The sequence below is a fragment of the Syzygium oleosum genome, unplaced genomic scaffold, assembly GCF_021117445.2.
Source record: "Syzygium oleosum isolate NSW1041296 unplaced genomic scaffold, Sole_v2.1 Sole_v2.01, whole genome shotgun sequence".
NCBI lineage: Eukaryota > Viridiplantae > Streptophyta > Magnoliopsida > Myrtales > Myrtaceae > Syzygium > Syzygium oleosum.
Window position 1 is genome coordinate 36135790 of NW_026607485.1, and position 22993 is coordinate 36158782.

The 22993-nt window shown below is 44.5% G+C and overlaps 3 protein-coding genes and 1 non-coding gene across 4 annotated transcripts; all 4 read right to left on the reverse strand.

Moving 5' to 3' along the window:
- Positions 1-49: 49 nt before the first annotated feature.
- LOC115679398 (uncharacterized) lies at positions 50-2639 on the reverse strand. Its single transcript, XM_030602989.2, has 3 exons — positions 2625-2639; positions 1646-2001; positions 50-528 (listed from the first exon to the last, which is right to left on the reverse strand). Exons 1-3 carry the CDS (start codon positions 2637-2639, stop codon positions 336-338), a joined length of 564 nt encoding a protein of 187 aa, XP_030458849.2. The 3' UTR covers positions 50-335.
- TRNAR-ACG (transfer RNA arginine (anticodon ACG)) lies at positions 2581-2653 on the reverse strand. Its single transcript has one exon. It is a non-coding gene; the product is annotated as a tRNA-Arg (tRNA).
- A 100-nt stretch (positions 2654-2753) lies between these two features.
- Positions 2754-7100, reverse strand: LOC115679382 (BTB/POZ domain-containing protein At1g03010-like). Its single transcript, XM_030602967.2, has 4 exons — positions 6086-7100; positions 5249-5315; positions 3623-4822; positions 2754-3507 (listed from the first exon to the last, which is right to left on the reverse strand). The coding sequence occupies exons 1-4, from the start codon at positions 6181-6183 to the stop codon at positions 2923-2925; spliced, it is 1950 nt and encodes a 649-aa protein (XP_030458827.1). The 5' UTR covers positions 6184-7100; the 3' UTR covers positions 2754-2922.
- A 118-nt stretch (positions 7101-7218) lies between these two features.
- On the reverse strand, positions 7219-13307 carry LOC115679392 (zinc finger CCCH domain-containing protein 32). The gene is made up of 7 exons (XM_030602977.2): positions 12965-13307; positions 12578-12744; positions 10589-10651; positions 10266-10385; positions 9880-10170; positions 9482-9799; positions 7219-8025 (listed from the first exon to the last, which is right to left on the reverse strand). The coding sequence occupies exons 1-7, from the start codon at positions 13059-13061 to the stop codon at positions 7630-7632; spliced, it is 1452 nt and encodes a 483-aa protein (XP_030458837.1). The 5' UTR covers positions 13062-13307; the 3' UTR covers positions 7219-7629.
- Positions 13308-22993: the final 9686 nt, after the last annotated feature.

The following is a 22993-nucleotide window of genomic DNA, read 5'->3' on the forward strand; positions in this document are numbered from 1 at the left end:
GTAGAATAAAGTCATTCAGCGCGTAATTGAAGGGCGCGGCGCCAGCAAGCACAATTAGTTTGCATTCTTATTGATATGCTTTCTTAACCAACAAAAAGTGCATGGAGTATGCATCCTTCCGCAAACATACCGGTCAATTTAGTAACAGGGTTGGAAAAGAAGGAATGAGGATGCCTTCCACTCGTTACTTCTACGATTCCTACCAGCAACCAATTCCGAGCGACCAAAACAGCACCGAAATGGATGTTGTGGGAAGTAGACTTTGTATGCATACTCTGAACAGAGCATCAGAAATAGCTTACGCATGGTGATGAGTTGGAGCAATAGGTCTTCCCTCACGATTCGATATAATCTCTCAAGAACGGGTTTCTTTTCTCTAGTTCGGCACTTCTTCTCCAAGCTTCTACTGCTCGGCGGACTGTGGCATTGGCCTCGTTTATCTCCTCAGTGGAGAACTTGTGCTCTATGATTCCCAGAGGTCCAGGCTGCAACACCCTCACTACCGTTTCCACTTCTTGCTCCAACTGCCTGTGGAAAGGGGAAATTGCGTACAAATCAAAAGGCGAAGAACAAAAGTACAAAGAGAGAAAACAAAAAAGGCCAAGATCATCCATAGCTATAGCAGGAATATTAGCAAACTGGAAACTGCAAAGGGAGAAGCAAATACAAGGGAAAAAAAGGAAGAGCCAACCACACATTACATGATATTGGTGGTGTCACTTTAACCTCTGTAACTAACCAGCTTACTCATGCAAAAAGAAGGCTTTTTTTATTTTCAGGTTCAAGTATCAACTCAGCACAATAAGAACCGGTGAAGTCCTCCATGAACCGGACAAGGACACAAGAAATTGATATTATGTCCATAACTTCATCTCGAAACGACAACCAAGGGGCAGAGATATCAATCAACTACCATGCTAAAAGGCAACTAGAGCCATTTGTAAAAGGCTCAAAGCATGACTTGACCACATTCACACCTTATAACATCCATAATCTGTGCTAAACGTGGCCCTTCAATATCAGGAAGAAAAGGCAGATACAGAAAGATCAATCACCCTCACTTTATGATTTCCTGATCAGATCATTGCCCATATCACAGGACATCAATGTTCTTAGACTAAATGACACAATGCAAGCAAAAGCTTCCAAAGCTTCATGCGGATATCGAACGGGCACACAAGTCATCACACCCACGCATCCACCTTCGACCCTCCAACCATTACTCCAACAATTAAACATCCAATTCGACCTACGGAAGAATTACACAGGCACAGGTTTTCCTGCCATTGAAACTCATGCCCCCACAATCCACCATGTCTCCTGAGAATCACTGATTCATCCACATGGGCATAGGATTCATCCTCCTCCTCCCCTTCTTTTATCTGTCTCCTCTTTCGCAGGAAAACCCATTTGTTTCAACTGGGTCTCTTCTCAATGTGATTGGAACAGCACCAAGCAACTTTTAAGAGAACCAGTCTAACTGAGCACGCCCAATCGAGCAGATACAGAACTAGAACGAAAGTCAGAAACCATTATAACCGGAATCGACTCAACACCCAGAAATTTAACGGTTCGAAATCACGCAGACGGGTAAAAAAGAAACACGAAACGCAACCGGGTCGAAGCGAGATCATCAGCCGCTTACTTGAAGAAACGGGAGAAGGGAAAGGAGCTGGTGGGCAGGCGCGAGAACGACATCGCGCGGTGGTGGTGGCGGTCCCTCTCGCGCGCGCTCCCTCTCCGTCTCCCCTCCGAATTTCGATCACCCAGAAGCTCGCGCCGCGCTGCAGCTGCGTTCGCTGCGGCCAAAACGAGCTTCGAAAGGAGGAGGCAGGAAGAAAAGCAAGGACCCGACGGACGGACGGACGGACGACGTTCTTGGATCTCCTCCTCCTGAAGCTCAATCCTCTCAAGAAGAAGAGCCCACAGAAGAATCGATTGGGCAGAAGCCGAAATAAAAAAAGAAAGGGATAACGACGCAACAATTCGTGAACCTTGACACTACTTGCAACGAAATCTCCGAACTTATCCGACTTTTAATTTATTCGATGTAATCTCTAAATTTTAAATTAATATTCAATGTGATCCTTGAACTTTTAATCTGTTCAATATAATCATTGAACTTTTGATAATGCAGGGATTACATTGAACATGTACATTAAACAAATTAAAAGTTCAATATCTGAGCTTTTAATTTGTTCAATGCAATCCATGAAATTTAACTTAATATTCAATATGGTCCATGAACTTTTAATCTGTTCAATGTGATAGTTTGACTTTTGGTAATTCAGAGATTACATTGAACATGTACATTAAACAAATTAAAAGTTCATGGACCACGTTGAAAAAATTAAAAGTTGAAGGACCACATTGCACATTGAGCGAACTATTTATATCATTTTCCCAAAAAGAAATTGAAGGATTACATAATTCATGCATTACATTGAACATGTACATTAAACAAACTAAAAGTTTGGGGACCACGTTACATATTGGGTAAAAATTTAGGAACAGTTTGAGTTATTATGCCTAAAGAAATCAATGGTGTTTGCCAAAAAGAGAGAGAAAAGAAGACAGAGTCGACTCCGCTGGGGATCGAACCCAGAATCTCTGGTTCCGTAGACCAGCGCCTTATCCATTGGGCCACGGAGTCCTCTTCTTGACAAATCTTGCTCACAATATGTTATTATTAATTTTCGTTCCACAGTTCGATTTCTGGACTCGTTTTTTGAGACGAAGGGATGAACAATGGGAGCGGGGACGACGATGATACAGAGTTTAACATTTGCCTGGCAGTAGTGGCAGTTTGTCCATCGACCAACCCCGATGAGATACAATGATACAGTAGAAGCTATACACTTGAAGCTAAAACCCAATAAGATTAAGAAGAGACGAGGCATGCTCGAACATATACATGGTGGTTCAAGAAAATGAGTAGTTCCTTCGCTTGTGGCTCTGGAACAAGAAGCCGGTTTCCGAGTTCGCCTTGCTCCCCTGCGGCCTCGCAGAGCTCATCCGGAACAGCCCGTTGAGCTTGCCCAGCTTCCTGGTGAACGACCTCAGCAGCCTGCTCGCCGGGTGCGGCCTCCCGAGCTCCTGCTTCATCGACACGTGGTCCTTCTCCAGGTCCGTCAGCCGCATCCTCATCCTGGCCACCTCCAGCTTCAGCTCCCGGTTCTCCCGCCTCACTGAAGCGTAGTTGTCCCGCGGCGAGATGGCCCCACTCCCGCCTGCCCCGCTCCCCGAGCGGTGCGGGAACGGGCCGGCCCCGCCGCCAATGCTGGCGGACGAGCCGAGGAAGAACTGGCTGTGGTGGTGGGGCGGCCCGCCCGCCCCACCCATCGCGCTCTTCAGCCTGATCTGCTCGAAGTACAGGACTTGGACCGCCATCTGCACGGGCAGCCTCTCGTTCTGCGCCGCGTGGCTGCAGGCTTCCTGCGACAGTTTCTGGCAGTTGACAGTCTTGCACAGCCGGTATCGCTCCGTGTCCTTGATGTTCGGATGAGCCTGCAAAGAGAAGCGTGAGCCAGTGGACTATGATTATTTCGGTCTACAATTTGAATAGAATTACTTGTATTACAAAAGGTTTTGGTACAAAGATAGGAAGGAGAAGGATCCTGACCTTGAGGAAGATATCGACAGCTCTGTAGAGTCCATCATTTGCTACACGGGCGTGGTCAGGAAGCAGTTCGGTGAGCGCTATGAACTTGGCCGGCGACAAGTTGGGATCAAGCGCAACCTCCGCAAGATAGCTGTCTAACAACTTCGAGACCTTGAGAAGCGAGCTGTGCTTCGGGGATCCAGGACTCTCGAAGTCGCAAACCATCTCGTTTTCATCCCTCAGCTGATTGTCCTCGTCATCATCGTCCTCGTCCAAGTTCAAGAAAGTGGAAAATATCCTCAAGATTGACTCTGTGTCGTAAATTAGGCTTTGCCCATTCCCGTGTGAATTCGCGGGGATGAGGATGTCCTCGAGAATGGCCTGGTCCAACTGCAAGCCGATCCGCCTCTCCAGATCGGATCTGCAAGAAGTGGACGTGGATGCTCCAAAGGCAATTTTCAGCAAGCTCGAGAGAAATACCAACGGGACGGGGCTCTTCCTCGACTGCGTCGGGAGCAAGCTGACTATTGTTTCCACGATCACCCTCTGCTTCTTCTGTGATTCCAAGTCCGAATAACTCGCTTTTGCAGAATGTGGATCTCTAAGGCTGAGGCCCTGAAGAGAATTATGGGCATAGTTCACCAAAATTTTGCTGACCATGTCCTGCTTTAGCCCCTTCGACTTGACTGCCGTTAGAACTCGCTGGAAGAAATCAAGACTTAGCACTGAAAGCGATTTTCCCCACCAATCCGCAGGCGTCTCCGGTTCCACATCCTCGATGGGCTTTGCTGAAAAATTGCGGTCAAGCTTGGATAAGCCCGACGTGAGCTGCTCTTTGCAAGCGTTGTTCGCTATGGCATTGATCAGCCTACTGACCAGGTTGATCTCTTCAGAGATGGGCAACAGGTTTTGGCATTGATGAAGCACGGTGATTGAGATAGAAATGTTCGGTAGCACCATGTCCTTGATGTAAGCTTCAGTACGGAATGCCAGGTTTTTCTCAGCCAATTCCTCCGTCATCTCCAGGTAATGAGCTACGCAGCGAAGCGTTGCGACATTGGACAACGAAATGTCTATGTTTATGCCATAACAGAACTTGGCAGCTATCTCGAATGCCTGCGGACCACCTGGGACATCCCGGAGACAAATCCGTGAGGCTTTTGATTCTTTTGTGTCCACAAACAGTTTCAGAATCCGACCGCTCCTCGAAACAAGAGGAAACTGCAAGGAACGTACTCTCTGCATCAATGATCTTACGAAAAAGCATACACTTGAGCTCCATCTTTACCTCATTTTTCTGCATTAGTTTCTCTAGAAAGAGTAGGTTCGGAGCAAACTTTCTATTTATGTCATCACCATCGGAGAAACTTCTTTTTCTGAAATCTTCAGCCGATGAAACATGATACTCAAATTCGTGAATTAGACTAATTGGACCAGGTTGTATGAATGTGCATAGTTAAGCTACAACGATTTTAGTTAACTATGAGTTGAGAGGATCATCATCATCATCCATTCAAGAAGAAAAGGACCACAACCTTCACCGGCATCTTTAAGTGAAGTTTCGATGATAAACCAATTAAAGATCTTTTCTCCACTCCTAAGAAGATAAAAAGGCGCCAGTTATTCTCCAATTCAATCCTTCCATACCTTGTGAAGCGCGAAGGTTGTTGCCCCTACTTCAACGGCGAGATCACTGGAGACATCAGATATCGGCCTGCAAAAATCATCTCTTCAGATCGAATTTGAAATTTCAGTAAGTTTCACTATCAAAAGCTTGTTTCTATTTGAGAGGAAATTGCCAGTGACTGAAGGACTACGCACCAACCATGGCTTCAGTAGGCATGCATTACCATGTCTGAGGCCAGGACGCTGTGATTGTACGACAGTTCTGTCTGTGCTTAACATTCTTAACTTTGGATGGCATGGTCCATCATGATGTTTGTTCAAAATTATGTCCAAGAAAAGAACCAGACCTACTGTTTTTCATTAATTCCTCTGACGCGCTAGAAGCTATTGAATCCAAGTTTTAAGACCTCGGTATGGCAGAGAGCTATCTTCCAATTTCAGATATAGTTAAGGAGGGAATTACGGTGGATCATTTTCCCATGTAATACCAGGATAAGGGCGGCCTCTACCGGCCGTGTCACTTCCTACTTTATAAGAGCATTAGATTTGTGAAGATAGCATAAGCGATTCTTTGCGATTAACGGAAGCGAAAAATGCCGAGAAGACTATTGTATTTCTTGTAAGACGAGCGTTGACGAGGAGGCGATGTCTATGTCAGGAACGCAGTACAAGCTCTACTCATTTGCCAAATGAATAGTCAGTGCATGGTTTGATTCCTTCTTTTCTTGGTCATACTGAACTGATGGAAGTGAGATACACTTTGCAGCTAACACTAAAACTATGAAAAAACTTGCTATGCAACAAACAGAGTCTCTGGTAGGCGACAGCAAAGAAGTGGAAAATGAGGAAAATACTCACCATTCAATGGCCTGCCTGACGCTCGAACTCGGACGAAGCGACCGCCTCCCTGAAACGCTCGGCTTCAACTCGGCGACTCCAACTGTTATCACACCCATCTCTCCTACATCCGAACCCGCCAACCCCTGTCCTCTAATCCGAAGGTTCTCCTTCTTGCATTTGCACTTTCGAGTCTGTGGAGCCTTCCTGGCGTCGAGTGTGTTTTTGCAATGAAGAAGGGCGTTTGGTGATGAGGAGTGATGACTTTGATGATGGCGGTGAGACTTTTTAATCGAGTGTCCATGATGGCTGTTGCTCTAAAAAGTCAAGTGAGGAGTGCAGGTGTGAGGTGCGCTTTTTTGGGGAGGGAAAGGTGGTGACAGATTGGCCTTATGCTCCATGGTCTTTCGCTTTGAGAAATCGACCTAGATTGTGCGTGTGCGATTGCTGCATTGCTTTTGGGGGGATAGTAATCATTGCCAGTGAATGATATGCACTAAAGAATTGGACTAAACAAAAGGCAAAATTGCTTAAAGCTCATTTCCGGTGTGAGTTGGATTTACCTGCTGCAATGATGACCCCAGTTCATCAACTTTTTCATTTTCTCGTATTGAAAAGAAAGGTACACGGCAGATGGATCTTTACCCTTTCTGGGTCCAATCTCCTTTTTTACTGGTTTGGTACTTCATTTTCTGCAGAATGGATGTCGGTTCAGATCACTTCTCCTAATGCTGATGCATTGAAATGACCGTGAGTCATTTCATCTCAGCTTCGGTATTTTTTGGGGGGGGGCGAAACACTTCATTCTGTTGAATCCTCGTGCCAATTTCTGGGCATCAACCGCTTGTCCAATCATGCTCGCGTGAAAAATCTTAGAATACAAACCATTCTATGGTGTTTGCCGCCCAGGTCGAAAATTGAATCAAATTATGAGATTGAAAGCCGCTTTGAGCTTTCTTGCCAACAGTTCGAAAACAAAATCTGCAGCAAGTTTTGCACGTATACAGGTTTAATCAGATCGATTTAACACGCATCCAATCTTTCTAAAGAATTGAGGAAGATTAATAATTGAGCAGAAAGAAATCATGGGAGTGAAACAAGATGCGAAAGCAGATAGCTTTAGGGGATTAATGTAACTTAGGACCATTCTAAGATAATAATGAACTGCTTGATCAAGACTAAATTCACAAAATAAGCCTAACGTTCTTAATATTCCGATAGTTCATTGAAGGAACATCAGAACATATACACACAGGAGTACTGCAAAACTCCAGAAACTAAAGCAAAGGCAGTATGACCTTACCTGATATGGCTGCAACCTCCGGTGTATCGATGGGTTAACACTTCATATCAGAGAGTATGCAAGCTTATTCAAATATAAAATATAACCCTATAGGAGATCATTAAGTCCTAAATGCTATAATCAAGCTCGTTGGCTAGACCCTCATTTAACAATTGAGGATCCCAAATCATAATGGACACAATTAATTTACTGACATCTAGACCTTATGTAATCGTGGTTTAACCACATAAAGAAGCTAATGGGATTGAATACTTTTGGTTCATCAGCTCGATCGACGAACATCGTTGCCTGGCTTGGTACTTCTGCTACTACTCAAGGAGGCAGAACTATGACTTGAAAATTGTACATCAGATAGTGGAACTGACCCAGTCTGAGAAAACATTAGTCCAACAGAACTAGTAGAAGTCTCGTTAGACGGCACCCTGGTCGAGTAAGAATCTTTCATGGATCCTGAAACCAGTTCAGGCCTCAACTCTGAAGATGATGACGGTGCCAACGTCCCAAGCAAAGATCCAACAGGGTAAGGAGCAACTGGCATGTCAGTGAGAGATGACGCCGACGGGCTATACCTCATTGTCCCCATTGGATGATCAAATTTGCATGTTGACCCAAATTTGCAATGCCCATTTTGCATGTAAAAGGCGCATGGTTGGACTCCCTGCACAAAATAGAACAAATGAATGTTCAACGCCATCAAGCTAGTATTATACAAAGTGAAGATTACAATTGCTGTTCATAAGTTCAAACAGAAAAGTTCATTGCTGTAAAACTTTTTCATCACCTTCTAGTGAAAAAAAAACAAGGAGAAATATGCAGTTATAGAGCATCAACATCTAACTTATGTCCTCCTATAACCACCAACATATGCCCAACTTTGACAAGGACCAATAAATTACCACAATGGGAAGCAGAGCCCTTACTACAATGGGAGATGTACACATAATTAGCATATTATAGTGCATAGAAATGAGAAAGAAAAGTAAACAGGACAAAAAAAATTGGCCACTAGTGTTCAGAATAGATGCACTCCCTCCCTCCTAACCACTGTTCAAAAGCTGGTTTTAAGGTGCAAGCATATACTTGTGCATGTACAAGCTCAAGAGCCTCAGCAATGCACAACACAAGGAAGTACTTCAGGAAAACCACCATTATACCAAGAAGCAGGTAATGAACCACGAAGCATACTTCTGCCAAGTGCTAGACCGAGAGCACATCCCTCTTGTTTCTCAGCAAATAATATTGTAACATTAATTAAAACCTCATTCTTACACAAATTTGAAATAAGAGGAGTAAGATTAACTCATATTACATGAGAAAGCTCAGTTGCCAGAACTTTGTCATCACTAGCTAAGACCAAAAGAGCAAACTCTTAACAAGTGGTCTTCAATTTTTCAAATTTGAATTAATCATTCAGTCTAGCAGCAGCTAGCCAGGATACTCTTCTCATGAAGGTAAAAGCCAGAGCAAACATCTATTGCAGATTGAGAATATTAAACAGATCTTATGACTACTTTTCACAGACATAAGTTCAGTTAGCACCCTACATGCCAGAAATGCCAAAGCATGACAGTTCCCTTTTGAACAACGCCATCAAAACTTGCTAACTAGTTCTTTTCTAAAGGACATTTGACCTAAACATGCTGATGTCTGCAACAACAGCAAGTCAAAAATTTACAAGATAAGGTGATAATCGATCGAAAAACTTTACAAGCTTAGTCAACCAAAGGTCATTAGGATTACTAGAGCTGCATCCATCATGGGTACCAGGATTGCAAAGACTAAAATAGCATACCAGATGATTGTCAACAGGAACAAATATTAGGCAACACATCATTTGCTAGATCAACATTCCTGCTACAAAGAAAACTAACTACAGATGGACAACCCAATTTTCATTTAAAGTATAACAGATGGACCAGGTTTTAACTTTTGGTATCATTTCAACACAAATAAAAGCAAACATCACAGCAGATGTCCTCCTAAAGATAAGGCCTCGTTCCAGCACTGAACAATTTAAATAACTTTTACCTTATAAAACGAAAATTCTTGATCTACATTATTAGCAAGCATAGTAAAGAATCACATGGTAAAAGCAACAAAGAGAAACCGCATACCGGTCTCAAAGGAAGGCCAAGCGGATTGAGGACGAAGTTTGTCCCTGGCACTATACGATCCCTAGGATGATGGTATCTACAAGATGATCCAAATTTACAATCCCCCGTTCTCATGTAATACTGACAATCAGGCTCACCATGTCTCTCTGGAAATACTAGTTCTTTATGACTGCTGCCCCATGGTCCAGCGGAGGAAGGAATGGAGGGAAATGATCCACCAATAGCTGGGGTAGATGATGTCAGCTGTGCTACATCATAAAGCGAAGTTGCTCCCATTGCAGGCCGGGCACCAGGAGATAATGCTGGACTTACAGGTGCCTGCAGAAGAAAGACTAACCACATCATACAAAAGGTTCCATTAAAAAATCTATCAAATTTGATTACAACTTCAACCTTACCGAGTAAGGGCTCCAACCAGGCACGGGAACAACTCCAGGGGAGATCAACACATGACCATACGCCCCTGGAACATACGAACCAGGCAGAAGAGGAGGTCTAGCCACTCTTAAACTAGTGGATGCTCCCCTGTATTGATCAGGAGTAGGAACCGAAGGAGATTGCACCGGTGAATAAAATTGAGGTGCAGATGCTGGCATTGATGCACCAGCAGGTTGAGGATGATGGAATTTACAAGTTATACCAAATTTGCACTGCCCCGTCTTCAAATAGTAGGAGCATTCTTTCTCACCCTGATAACAAAGAAAACAGAATTAGAGAGAGTTCCATAAACTAGATCGAGTAACTTCAAAAAGACTGACTAAGATAGGGAAAAACAATGTCTCACCAGTCTTAATGGGTAGCCATAAATATTAAGTGGGACTCTATTCAACAATCCACCGCCATTTTTGGGATGGTGAAACTTGCAGGAAGCACCAAATTTACAGGTCCCAGTCTTCAAATAAAACTGCAGAGACAGTGACCAAAACAGAAACATCGCTTAATCCTTGTGTGTTTCGTGGGTATCCGTTGTTGGCATTTTCATGCCTATGGAGGGGCACTCAACAATACAATGATCTAGGTAGTGACTACAGAGTCTTTGCATTAACAACGTTGAAAATGCAGAGCTTATTACATGCTTAGCAACTTACATAATTAGTAACTGAATACCTGACATGCAGGTTCCCCTGGTCGCTCTGGATAATCCCCTGTGGCTCTCACAGCTGCCACCACCTAAATACCATGTCGAGCAGGAGTCAGGACTATTAACAAATGCCATGGAGAGGAACAATTAACTAGAATTCCCTGTTGTAAGATCACAGTGATATATTATCAAATCAAAATGTGGCCACTAGAAACCAAAACAAATGACAGAAAAGTTTGTCTTTTTAGGTGCAAATGAGAAGTTTGCAGTGGTTTCTATGAACTATAGCAGGTCTTGCTGAAATAGTGAACGATTTCATGGAATTCCCAACACTTGGGTTCATAAAGCCAATTACGTTAGCTCAATTCTGATATGGAGGAGGAGGAGGAAGAGAGAAAAGTTAAAGGTGTGGTAAACTATAGATGTTACATGACATGAATACATGCTTCTCAATCTGCTTCCGTCAATGTCTGGGAAGCCTAGTTTCCAATCTGAAGTCCTTTGCTTTGTTAAGGTTGAAGACTATCCGTGAGAAAAATAGGAAAGTTAATCATGATGATCTGAATAAGTATCTGTATTGTCATGGGGTGATGGTCATCAAAACCATACTTTTCACAGGTTCAAGGTAAGCAACTCTTACTAATTGTTTGGTCTCAAACACGCTACCTGACACAGAAGTTTATGAATTTGAGATTTTATTTTAGACCATCATCGACAAGTTCACGGAACTATTTAAAATAAAAATGATGTTGAATCCATTCTTACTGAAATCAAGCATTGATTACCTTTTAAGTCTTGGAAATGGCACTGTGTTTCAAGGTGGAAGTGGTTTACTGAATTAGGTGCTCTGGAAAAACAAATTGTCAATTGGATTCTAATTATGATATCATCAGCTTGATGAAATTGGCCATCGAGATCTGATACTCCAACACCTACAAGTTGAAAATCTCACCTGGGACCATTAGGTTCTGATATCTTCTTAACACTGTCCTAATCAAGCAACCAGTAGCTGGAAGGTGTGCGGAACACATATTATGGGGTAATAGTTGGCCTTGTCACGAGGCTACAAGCATTACCATAGATAGAGGGCATTGAGCTTCAGCAAAAGAGCTTCTATCCAGCTATTAATTGGACTGTGAGCAAGGATGACCAAACTCAATGCTTCTAATTCATTGCCGAAGTTCATTGAAATTACCAAATTATTTGTGGCAGAATGAATCTAATGCATCATCCTGCTTGATCTCGTAAAGTCAAACTGTTTACTTCAGAGCAATGTCGACTTGGTCATGGTGTTTCAAGTCTAGCAAAATGTGGTGGAGATCAGGATATTAACATAGGAGTTAACAGGGAAGAGCATGGAGTAATGATCCATGTTTCACGTTTGAACACATTTTGGAATAGAGGATCTATAGGATTTACAGTTCGCAATTCATTAGTAACTGAGTAGTCAGTTAATTCATGTGTTTGTGGACGTTTTGTTGTCAAATTATTGTCCTGTTCCAGGTTCGGCCTAGATCAGGGCGTCATGCGTTAAAGGACAAAGAAAGACAAAACCGCAATCAACTGAATATGGTCTATAAGCCCATCTAGGGGCAGATAGTAATAGATTCATTATCCCCGAAATTTTCATCTCAGTAATAACTAAATGTGCAACCAATTAAAGAAAGGCCTGAATTCATACAGGGTCTTTCACTACCATCAGTCATCAAAGATCATCAAACATGAGTAAAGGATCAAACATTGCAAATCAGTCTACTAATTACACCCACACAAACACTAGAAAGCGAAAATCTAACTAGTACCAGTACTAAATATCTTTGCCCACTATGATGATCAATCGAAGCCAAGTTACCCGCAAGACAAACTCAGGCATCCTAAGTATATGATCAAGCAAGAACGGATTACATCTGACGAAAGAGTTGAATTTCGATTCAAGAACCGGCTACGCGCATTCTATCTAAGTAAAAATAAACTCGGGAAGAATGCATATTACTCAACAGTGATCGAGGAGTTACCGCGGCGCGATCGCGCGGGTGATTGTACCGGCACCTGCTACCGTACCCGCAGAACCCCGTTCGCATGTAATACGCGCAGTCGGGCACGCCGGGTCGCTCCGGGTAGGACTCGCTCCCGCTCCCCCCACCGCCGCCGCCGCCGCCGAGCCCCAGATGCCACATTGAATCTACCAATTCACCCCCCCCCCCCCCACCAACAAAAAAAGAAGAAGGATCAGACCGGGGGAGATGAACCCGAAACCCCTAAACGAACCCGCCACATTTACTTGAACACGAGCAAGAACAAGAACCCTCGAAAGACAGGGGGATCCCACACGAGCGGGCTTCAACCGAAATTGAACGCGCAAGAACAAACCGAAATCAAATGGGGAAGAAGCGGGGGACCACCTTGGAGCCCGGTTTCAGCGCCCACTGGGCTCCACTCGGGAGGATGGTGACCCGATTGGGACCCATTTCTGGCTGGATTGCGACCGTACAGCTCCATCGAAGTCAAGAACAAGAATTTTGAGGAACCTCCCCTCTCTCTCTCTCTCTCTCTCTCTCTCTCCCTCCGTGCGTTCTCCTCCTCCGCCTTATTAACTTTCTGCCCCCTGCTTTGGGCGGTGATTCTGTACAAAAAAAGGTGACGATTTTGACGACTTTACAAAATGGAAGGCCGCGGATGGCTGGATGGATGGATGGGCTTCTTCTCCCTATCTATCTATCCCTCCCTCCCTCCCTCCCCCGCCCACCCCGTCCCACCCTTCCTAGGGTTTTCTACTGTTCTGCCAAAATGATCTCTGATAGAGAGAGAGAGAGAGAGAGTGAGAGAGATGATACAGTAGTGAGAGGAGAGAAGGGACGGGAAGGGGAGCAGAGCTTAAAGCTTTCTCTCTCTATGATCTTCCTCTCCCTCCCTCCCTCCCTCCCTCCCTCTCTCTCTCTCTAAAAGGAGGGTACACTGTACGGTCGTTTGCGGGTGGGGGGTGTGTCGGCATCGCTGTTACCCGGAGGAGCGCTTCCACGTCGTCGTATCGTCGAAGAGAGAGAGAGAAAAGGAATCCGCTTTTTTCCACGTCGGAAATTTGCTTCGAGCACGATTTTCCCGTGAAAATTATTCAAAAAGTTATAAATTTATTCTACTTTTACCAATTCGGATCTAATCCTTTCAATTTTTCCAATTGCGTACTAAATCTTTTCACATTTTGCCAATTAAGTCAATCTGGCCAATTTTGGTCGGAATTCGCTAACGTGAACATCGACTATCCTATATGACACTGACGTTGACAAATTTTATTTATTTTTCTTTTCTTTTCCTTCTTCCTCCGTTAATCGCCCAGCGTCAGTGATGGTCGACAACTAGCCAGAGGCTACGACCGACAAGGGTCGGCCTCGCTAGCCTCAGGTGAGGTAGCCCTCTCCGGGATCTAGAGAGGGGCGACATCGCCGACCTTGAGCAAGGTCGAGCCTCGCTAGCTTTTGGCGAGGGTCGCCCTAGCCGAAGGCTAGTGAGGGCAAGACTCGACCTCGCCCGAAGCAAACGAGGGGTGACCTAGTAGGCGCCACAAGAGAGGCTTACCCAATGCCAGCGAGGTCATCCCTCGCTAGATCTAGGCGAGGCCCACCCTTGCTGACCTCTTTCGAGGCTCGAACTCGCCGGCTTTGGCAAGGGCAAGCCTCACCTAAGGTCGCCTCTTGTCGATCGTAGCACCTGGCCTATCGCCGGAGCCTGGGCGACCGGCAAAGGAAGAAGAGGGAAAAAAAAAGAAAAGAAATATAAAAAAATTAATAAAATTTGTCCACGTTAGCGTCGGTCATCCTACGTGGCACAACCGGCATCCACGTCATTGAATTTCAATGGTTACATGTTAAAATGTTTAGAACTCAATTGGCAAAATTGAAAGGTTTAGGACTGAATTAACTAAAGTGCAATCGGTTTAAGACTTTTTGAATAAATTTCCCTAATTTTTCTCCACTTATAAGACAAAATTGCCCTTCTCAACGAATGATCGAGTAACTTATCTTCTTCACCATTGTTATTTGCTCAATACTCTAATGGTCACCGTCGAGTACTCTATCAAGCAAAGTCTACTTGCCTCCATCCTTTTCTTCCCTCACTGTCTATCAAGCTCGCATGATAGTGAGCTTCACCCATTAGGCACGTTGTGACATCTCCGGATTTGGACCTCGATGGCCAAAGGTAAATAGCGATAGATTGGGCAAGTGGTCTAAGCCGAGGATCGTAATGGAACGGACAATATGGTCGGAACGAGTATATTGAGGGTTGGTCATGGTTCGATCGAAAGATTGTCCACGAATTGGCTTAGGGATCGACAGTGGAATGACTCCCTAATCTCGCAAGACAATTAGAGTGATATGACTGTGGAGTGACCCTTCAACCATAAGGGCCATTAGTGGGACGATCCGGGATAGCTATGGATCAGTTCTGTGTCGGCATGTGTCGGTCGCGGGTGATACCGCACGGCCATGCATCGGTCACGGATGACCATGAGTTGATTCCGGGGTACTGAGTTCCACGAGGCTACATGACAACCGAGGATTGACTATGGGTCGTTGATACTCGAATGTGGACCGATAGTAAATCGGCCACGGATCAATGCGTCAAGTCGGGTAGGCCATGGATGAGCCATGTGCCAGGCCACAAGCCTAATGGCTTGGCCGCAGACTAGGCTATGTGCCAGCCGTGCCGGCCAGGCCTCGTGCCCGGACATGACCGGTCATTGTGCCCGTCAGCTAGGCCACGGACCGGCTACGTGCCTGGTCGTGTGCTAATCATTGTGTCTGACCCTTGTGCCAGGCAATGTGCCCATCAAATCCGACTCCAGCCTAATTCTGTGCCCAAGAGACTTGGCCATGAGCCATGCATGGTGCCCATTCGTGTGTCAATGCATGTGTTTAGTCCATGGATCGGTCCCTTGCCCATGCGGATCGACATCGTGCTCGACGCGCTGCTCGTGCAGTCAGGCACCGCGCCCGTGCAGCCCGGCACTGCGCCCGTGTGCTCGGCCACATGCCCGGCCATGTGCCCAGCCGTGTGCCCGTGCAGCCCATGCAGCCCAACAGCGTGCTCGGTCCTGCACCTAGCCAAGCCCGATTGTACAGGCCACGTGCCTGGGCAACCCAACAGGCCCGAACTTACATAGTTGGACTTGGACTTTTGTTTGGTGGTGTTTGGTCACATTTGGAGGTTTTCCTATACCGAACCTCGGATCGAACGGGTATAATAAGTGTGTTTTGTCACAAAAAACCCTCGGAAAATAAGTTGAGTAATTATGATGTGGGGTTACAAGTTAGACATCGATTGATCGGTATCGTGTAAGCCGATTGATCCGACTATTTGTGAGCAAAACTAGTATATGTAGAGGACTAGAAGAAGGCCTCACGCTTCAGAAATAGAGGGAACTAAGAGACAAATTTGGTCAAATTTTCCACTAAAAGCCACCATTATTGGAATTTAGCTTAGGTGTCCCCCTTCATAATTGGAACCAGCTGAGTTGTCCACCCCATAATGGAGGCATGGTGACTCATGATCACCAATAATCGACAAGAGACAAGAAGAAGGAGTCGGCCAAGGGGGAAGCCGAGAGAAATCAAGTGAGAGAGGGAAAGCCACATTAAGAGCCCTTAGTGGCTTAGATTTGGCAAGATCACTTCATCATGCTCTTTTGACCATTGTTCATTAATATCATTAATACTCAAGATTTTTCTAGATCAAGTTCATGATGGCACTTGATTTTAGGGATCATATCATTATGACTTTACCTCTTCTTCAAGCATGGATCCCCACTTGAATGTGAGCTCCACACGCCCACACACACCAACCGACCATCCTTCTTCTCCTTGTTGTTCGGCCATTAGGAAGTTCACGTCCAAGACCCCGCTTTTCACGTGCTCAAGCCACACGCCACTTACTTTCCTTATTTCTCACGTGTTCTAGTTGTATCGTTTGTGTAAGTGGATTCCCTAATATCGGGAAAGGAAGTTGAGATGCGTTGTGACGTGGTTGCTTGGACCGTATCTCGGTCACTTGGTTGATCATAGTTGGTTCTTTCCATGGTTTGCTTATGTTTCGCGTTTGATGTTCTCTTGTTATTTCTTGGCATGAATTTTGCTATTGATTTGCCATCGATACCGATGCGGTAAGAGCCGACTCGTGTTAACGGCAATCGATTCATCCTCGCTTGACATTAGTGAGTTCACTTATTGAGTCCCCCGACTCATTCCCCGTTGTTTTTCTGTTTTCAGGACCATAGGATGGCGTCTCCCCCAACCCGTTTTGGCAACCCCATAGAGATGCAAGCTGAGTTGCTCATCGTGATCGATGCCCGTGAAGGCCGCGCCTACCGTCGAATTACAACGTATGTTATGGTGGACGAGGGCCTTGAGGAATTGGTCCCCCACACGTATGTGGCATGGTACCGCTTGTCTAACGGAGACTGGATTGAACCCCTGCGCAGGTTCAGCGACCCCTTCGATGGTATGGGCGGGCCGGCTCCGGGGCATGCCGCGGGTGGGGTGTGAGATGGCCAGGTGGACGGGTCGTAGAGAGGAGTAGCACGAGTAAATGGGAACACGAGGAGATGGAGTAGTAGGAGTAGAATCACCCCAAGCCAAAATTTTGTTATTCATAGTCGGCTTTTGCTCGGAAATGCCTTTGGAATAGGCGTGTAAAATATACGCGTGGTTTGCAAGGGATCGAAAAATGGCCTTGTTAAAATAAGCACGAATCATGTAAATATAATGTGCGATGTTTGCTTATGATGTTTCGTGATGTCTCATTTAATATTGCTTCCGGTTGCACATTTAAAATGAACGGGACGTACTAATTCCTTTTCGCGAGTCACGAGCTCGAACGGGTTGTGATCGGTCAACAAGCATCAATCTTGATTCCGAGTCGGGGCGTGACAGTGGGCTTAGTTTTAGTAGCAGAGCAGGTTTTCCCTCTAGTAGGTACAGTCCGAGGCAACTTGCAATTGGTCGATCCAACGAGGGCGGGGAGTGGCACCGGGGCCATACGACCTGATCATTAAGTAGCCTCTGATGGAGGTGGTGCCGGGGTCATGAATGCTTGATCATTGTGCGACTTTTGAAATGAAGTAGCGTCGGGGCAATAATAACTGATCATTGAGCGGCTTCTGACAAAGGTGGTGCCGAGGCAAAAGGCCTGATCATTGAGTGGCCTCTGGGCAGAAGTGGCGTCGGGGTATAACCACCTGAACATTAAGTAGCTTCTGAATAGAAGTGGCGTCGGGGTGAAGGGCCTGATCATTGAGCGGCTCTTAGCAGGCTTCTAAGACTGCTAAATAACGAGAATAATCGAATGTGCACCGAATTATGGAAAACGATTCTGAAAGCCAAGCGAAAATAAAGACATGGAGTGATAAGGTGCGCTGAAGTTGGGATAGTTAACTAGGAAACACTCTGTGCATGTGATTGTTCGACTGATTGTTAGTTGAATAGGCCTTGGTTGATAATATTTTGATCACTGACCTGTTCTTGTGTTGTAGAAAAACCTATTAGAATATCAACGGTAATATGAATGCTCAGGACCTGGCCACGACCTTGAAAGGAAAGTCAAAGCAAGACCCCCGAATAGACGAAATTCAACAGGCTCTTGCAACTGTTGGAGATTTGCTGGGACAACAGGTTCAGCAACGGCTGCCTAATGCTAAGAATGCAGCAGCAAATGGAAATGGGAATGGTGATAGTACGATGCACGGGTTGGTCGAGCAATTCCTGAAATTGCGACCCCCGAAATTTGTTGGGACAGGAGATCTTGAAGAAGCGGCATCCTAGATAAACGACCTTCAAAAGATATTTGAATTGTTAAAATGTTCTGAAGAAGAGAAGGTGACGTTGGCAACATACTAGTTACAGGGTAACACTAATCATTGGTGGAAGGCGATGAAGGAAATTGTGTTTCCAGAAAATACTGCTGTAACTTGGAATGCCTTCGTCGAGGCATTCAACGGAAAGTACTTTTTCGAATGTGCTCAGGATAAAAAGGTGAAGGAATTTTTGCAACTCCAACAGGACAATATGACGGTGGACCAATACGAGGCGAAATTCGCTCAATTATCGAGGTACGCCCCTAAACTTATTGAAGACCTGGTGGATAGGGTAAAGCGATTCCGTGATGGTTTAAAACCCAATATTTGGAGTCAGCTGGTCCTTTAAACTTGAAGGATTATAATGAATTATATAAACAAGCCCAACTGATCGAGAAGGGTTTGCTGGAGAGGGTAACTCTAGCAGGATCCTATTATTCTGCTTCTCGGGCGAATCAACGCTCAGGCAAGAGACCTTTGGCAAGGAAAGCGTTCCTTCATTCCTAATAAGAAGCAAAATTTCCCAAAGGTGACTACTGATACCTATTCTGTTTGCAGAAGACGACATGGTGATGCTCCGTGCCCAATTCACACGGGAGCATGCTTCGGGTGTGGCCAATAGGGTCACATGGTAAGAGACTGTCCACAAAGACAACATGGAATGCCTTCACAACAAAGGCAAGCGACGGCATCAAATGGAGTTCAGCCTCGTGATAACAATGGCAATCGTCCCCCAGCACAAGGACGAATATATATACTTACTCAAGAAGATGCTGAGAACTCTGAAGCAGTTATTAGAGGTATAATTTTTCTCAACAACCGGGCTGCATATGCGTTATTTGATACTAGAGCTACTCATTCGTTTGTATCTCAGCAATTTGTGCGACTGACAAAATTTGAGATGAAACTGTTCGAAAATGCACTTAATGTTTCTACTCCAATGAAAGATGAGGTGCAGACCACCCTAGGATGCCAATGGTGTAAGATTATTATAGGTGGGTTTGAGGAAATTATAAATCTAGCGGTACTAGCCATGTATGATTTTGATGTTATCATAGGAATGAAATGGCTCAATAAACAACGGGCCAATATAGACTACTATAGTAAGGTAATCCAATTTAATCCACCTAATCGTCCCTGCTATACATTTGTGGGAAATGGAGGAAGACCTTCTACTCCTCTGATTTCTGCATTAGAAGCAACCTGACTTTTGAAAAAGGGGTGTCAAGGGTATTTGGCAACAATAGAAAATAAGTCAAAGGAAGAAGAGCCAAAGTTGAAAAATATACTGATGGTACGAGAATTTCCGGATGTTTTTTCGAAGGAATTATCAGGACTACCTCCAGAACGAGAAATAGAGTTTGCCATTGAAGTAGCCCCTAGAACGGAGCCCATTTCCAAAGCTCCTTACAGGATGGCTTTGACCGAGTTGAAGGAACTAAAAGTGCAATTGCAAGAGTTAATTGACAAAGGATTTATCCGTCCAAGTGCATCTTCCTAGGGTGCACCAATATTGTTCGTGAAAAAGAAAGACGGATCACTACGACTATGTATCGACTATTGGCAGTTAAATAGGATTACTATAAAAAATAAGTACCCACTGTCGAGAATCTACGATTTATTTGATCAACTCCAAGGAGCATCCGTGTTTTCCAAGATCGATTTGAGATCGGGATATCATCAGCTAAGGATCAAGAAGGAAGATATTCCGAAAACAGTTCAGGATAATACAGTCATTATGAGTTCACTATGATGCAGTTCGGTTTGACGAATGCTCCAGCTGCTTTTATGGACCTAATGAATCGAGTATTCAAGCCATACTTGGATCGTTTTGTCATAGTCTTTATTGACGATATCCTGATATACTCAAAGAACTCAACTAAACATGAACAACATCTGAGACTAGTGCTTCAGATGTTCAGGGAACACGCACTTTATGCAAAATTCAGCAAGTGTGAGTTCTGGCTATCTCGCGTGGTGTTTCTAGGTCACGTGATCTCAGGTGAAGGAATATCAATGGATCCATCCAAAGTAGAAGTAGTAATCAACTGGCCGAGACCAACGACCGTAACAGAAGTTCGAAGTTTCTTAGGCTTGGCGGTATACTACTAAAGGTTCGTGGAACGATTTTCTAGCATCGCTATTCCTCTAACGCGATTGCTAAAGAAAAAAAACAAAGTTTGAATGGCCCGACAAGTGTGAGCGAAGTTTTCAAGAATTGAAATAAAGACCGACTACTGTACCTGTCTTGACTATACCCAAGGGACCAAGAGGATTTGAGATATATAGTGACGCCTCTCATAAAGGGCTATGCTGTGTATTGATGCAGTATGGCAATATAGTGGCTTATGCCTCGAGACAATTGAGGCCATACGAATTGAATTATCCAACTCATGATTTGGAGCATGCTGCGATCGTGTTTGCCTTGAAAATTTGGCGGCACTACTTGTATGGAGAGAAATTTGTCATATATACGGATCATCAGAGCTTGAAATATTTATTCTCCCAAAAGGAGGTGAATATGAGGGAAAGACGCTGGATGGAACTTCTTAAGGATTACGACTGCGAAATATTGTACCATCTTGGCAAAGCAAATAAAGTTGCCGATGCTCTTAGTCGAAAATCGGCCATCGCTCAGTTAATAGTTAAGGAATGGGCCTTACTTGAAGACGCTCGAGACTTGGATTTCAAACTTGAAGTCGGACGACATCAAAGTCTATTAGCTGCTCTCATAATTGAATGATAAATCATATTAAAAGTTAAGGCATTGCAACAGATAGACTTGGAGATTCAGAAAATTCAGAAGCAATTATCAGAAAAGAAGAAATCCAACTTCCATATAACCGAAGACGGAATATTAAAGTTCAATGGACGTTTATATGTGCCCAACGATGAGAAACTTAAAGAAGAAATCCTGATAGAAACCCATAAGAGTAATTACAGTATTCACCCAGGCAGCACCAAAATGTACTAGAATTTGCGACAACATTTCTGGTGAAATGGCATGAAGACGGACATAGCCAAACACGTTGCTAAATGCTTAACGTGTCAGCAAATCAAGGCTCAATATTGCAAGCCTGGAGGATTATTACAACCGTTGAAAATTCCTAAATGGAAGTGGGAACATATTACGATGGACTTTGTAATGGGATTACCGAGAAGTCAACGAGGAAATGACTCAATATGGGTGATTGTTGATCGACTGACAAAATCAGCCCATTTTCTTCCGATAAGAAAGAACTTTTTGTTGGAAGATTATGCCGAGCTATATGTTCGCCAAATTGTGCGACTACATGGAGTTCTAGTCACAATTACATCCGATCGAGATTCTAAATTTACAGCCACTTTCTGGCGAAGTCTTCAAACCGCTATGAGAACCAAGTTACAATATAGCACTGATTATCATCTGCAGACGGACGGCCAAACAAAAAGGACCATCCAAACTCTCGAAGACATGTTAAGAGCATGTGTCATTAATTTCAAAGGGAGTCCGGATGAACATTTACATCTCATAGAATTCGCATACAACAACAGTTACCAGTAGAGCATCGGAATGGCACCATTCAAGGCACTATACGATCGAGCTTGCAGAACTCCAGTCTGTTGGGACGAGGTTGGGAAAAAGAAGGTCACGGGTCCAGAACTAGTCCAACTCACAGTAGAAATGGTACAAATAATTAGGGATAAGCTTCGAACTGCCCAAAACCGATAGAAGAGTTATGCTAACAAACGTAAGAAGCCTCTAGAATTTCAGGTAGGCGACCACGTGTTTCTTAAAGTGTCACCCATGAAGGGTGTGCTGCGTTTTGGGAAGAAAGGTAAACTCAGTCCTAGGCATGTAGGACCTTTTGAAATTCTAGAAAGAATAGGTAATTTGGCTTATCGGTTGGTATTACCACCAAAACTTGCTCAGGTGCATGACGTGTTTCATGTATCCATATTGAGAAAGGATGAGCCCGATTTGGCACACGTGCTGAATTTCGACGAGGTCGAATTGGACAGCAGAGTGTCTTATGTTGAGGAGCCGGTGCGGATCGTGGATCGTAAAGTGCAAGTGTTGAGAAATAAGACCGTTCCTATAGTAAAGGTCCTATGGCGTCATCATGACATAGAAGAAGCCACTTGGGAAGGTGAGGAAATCATGAAGTGTCAGTACTTGCATTTATTGAGGAACCAGGTACGCGTTTAAATTTCGATGACAAAATTTTATTAGTAGGGGAGAACTGTGACATCCCCGGATTTGGACCTTGATGGCCAATGGTAAATAGTGATAGATTGGGCAAGTGGTCCAAGCCGAGGGTCGTAATAGAACGGATAATATGGTCGGAACGAGTGTCTTGAGAGTTGGTCATGGTTTGATCGAAAGATTATCCACAAATTGACCTAGGGATCGATAGTGGAATGACTCCCTAATCGCGCAAGACGATTAGAGTGACATGACTGTGGAGTGACCCTTCGACCATAAGGGCCATTAGTGGGACGGTCCGGGATAGCTATGGATCAATCCTGTGTCGGCATGTGTCGGTCGCGAGTGATACTGCACGGTCATGCATTGGTCACAGATGACCATGAGTTGATTCCAGGGTAC

Bases quoted from the DNA above. Each gene is read 5' to 3' on its own strand.
- LOC115679398 (XM_030602989.2), bottom strand. The intron at 529-1,645 runs GTAAGCGGCTGA...CCCTTTCCACAG, and splicing joins CCCTTCTCCCGTTTCTTCAA to GCAGTTGGAGCAAGAAGTGG.
- LOC115679382 (XM_030602967.2), bottom strand. From the start codon at position 6,183: ATGGGTGTGATAACAGTTGGAGTCGCCGAGTTGAAGCCGAGCGTTTCA. The intron at 4,823-5,248 runs GTATGGAAGGAT...CGTTCCTTGCAG, and splicing joins CAACCTTCGCGCTTCACAAG to TTTCCTCTTGTTTCGAGGAG. The intron at 3,508-3,622 runs GTCAGGATCCTT...TTCTCTTTGCAG, and splicing joins CTGTCGATATCTTCCTCAAG to GCTCATCCGAACATCAAGGA.
- LOC115679392 (XM_030602977.2), bottom strand. From the start codon at position 13,061: ATGGAGCTGTACGGTCGCAATCCAGCCAGAAATGGGTCCCAATCGGGT. The intron at 12,745-12,964 runs GTGGTCCCCCGC...GTGAATTGGTAG, and splicing joins CGCTGAAACCGGGCTCCAAG to ATTCAATGTGGCATCTGGGG. The intron at 10,171-10,265 runs GTGAGACATTGT...CTTTGTTATCAG, and splicing joins ATGGCTACCCATTAAGACTG to GGTGAGAAAGAATGCTCCTA.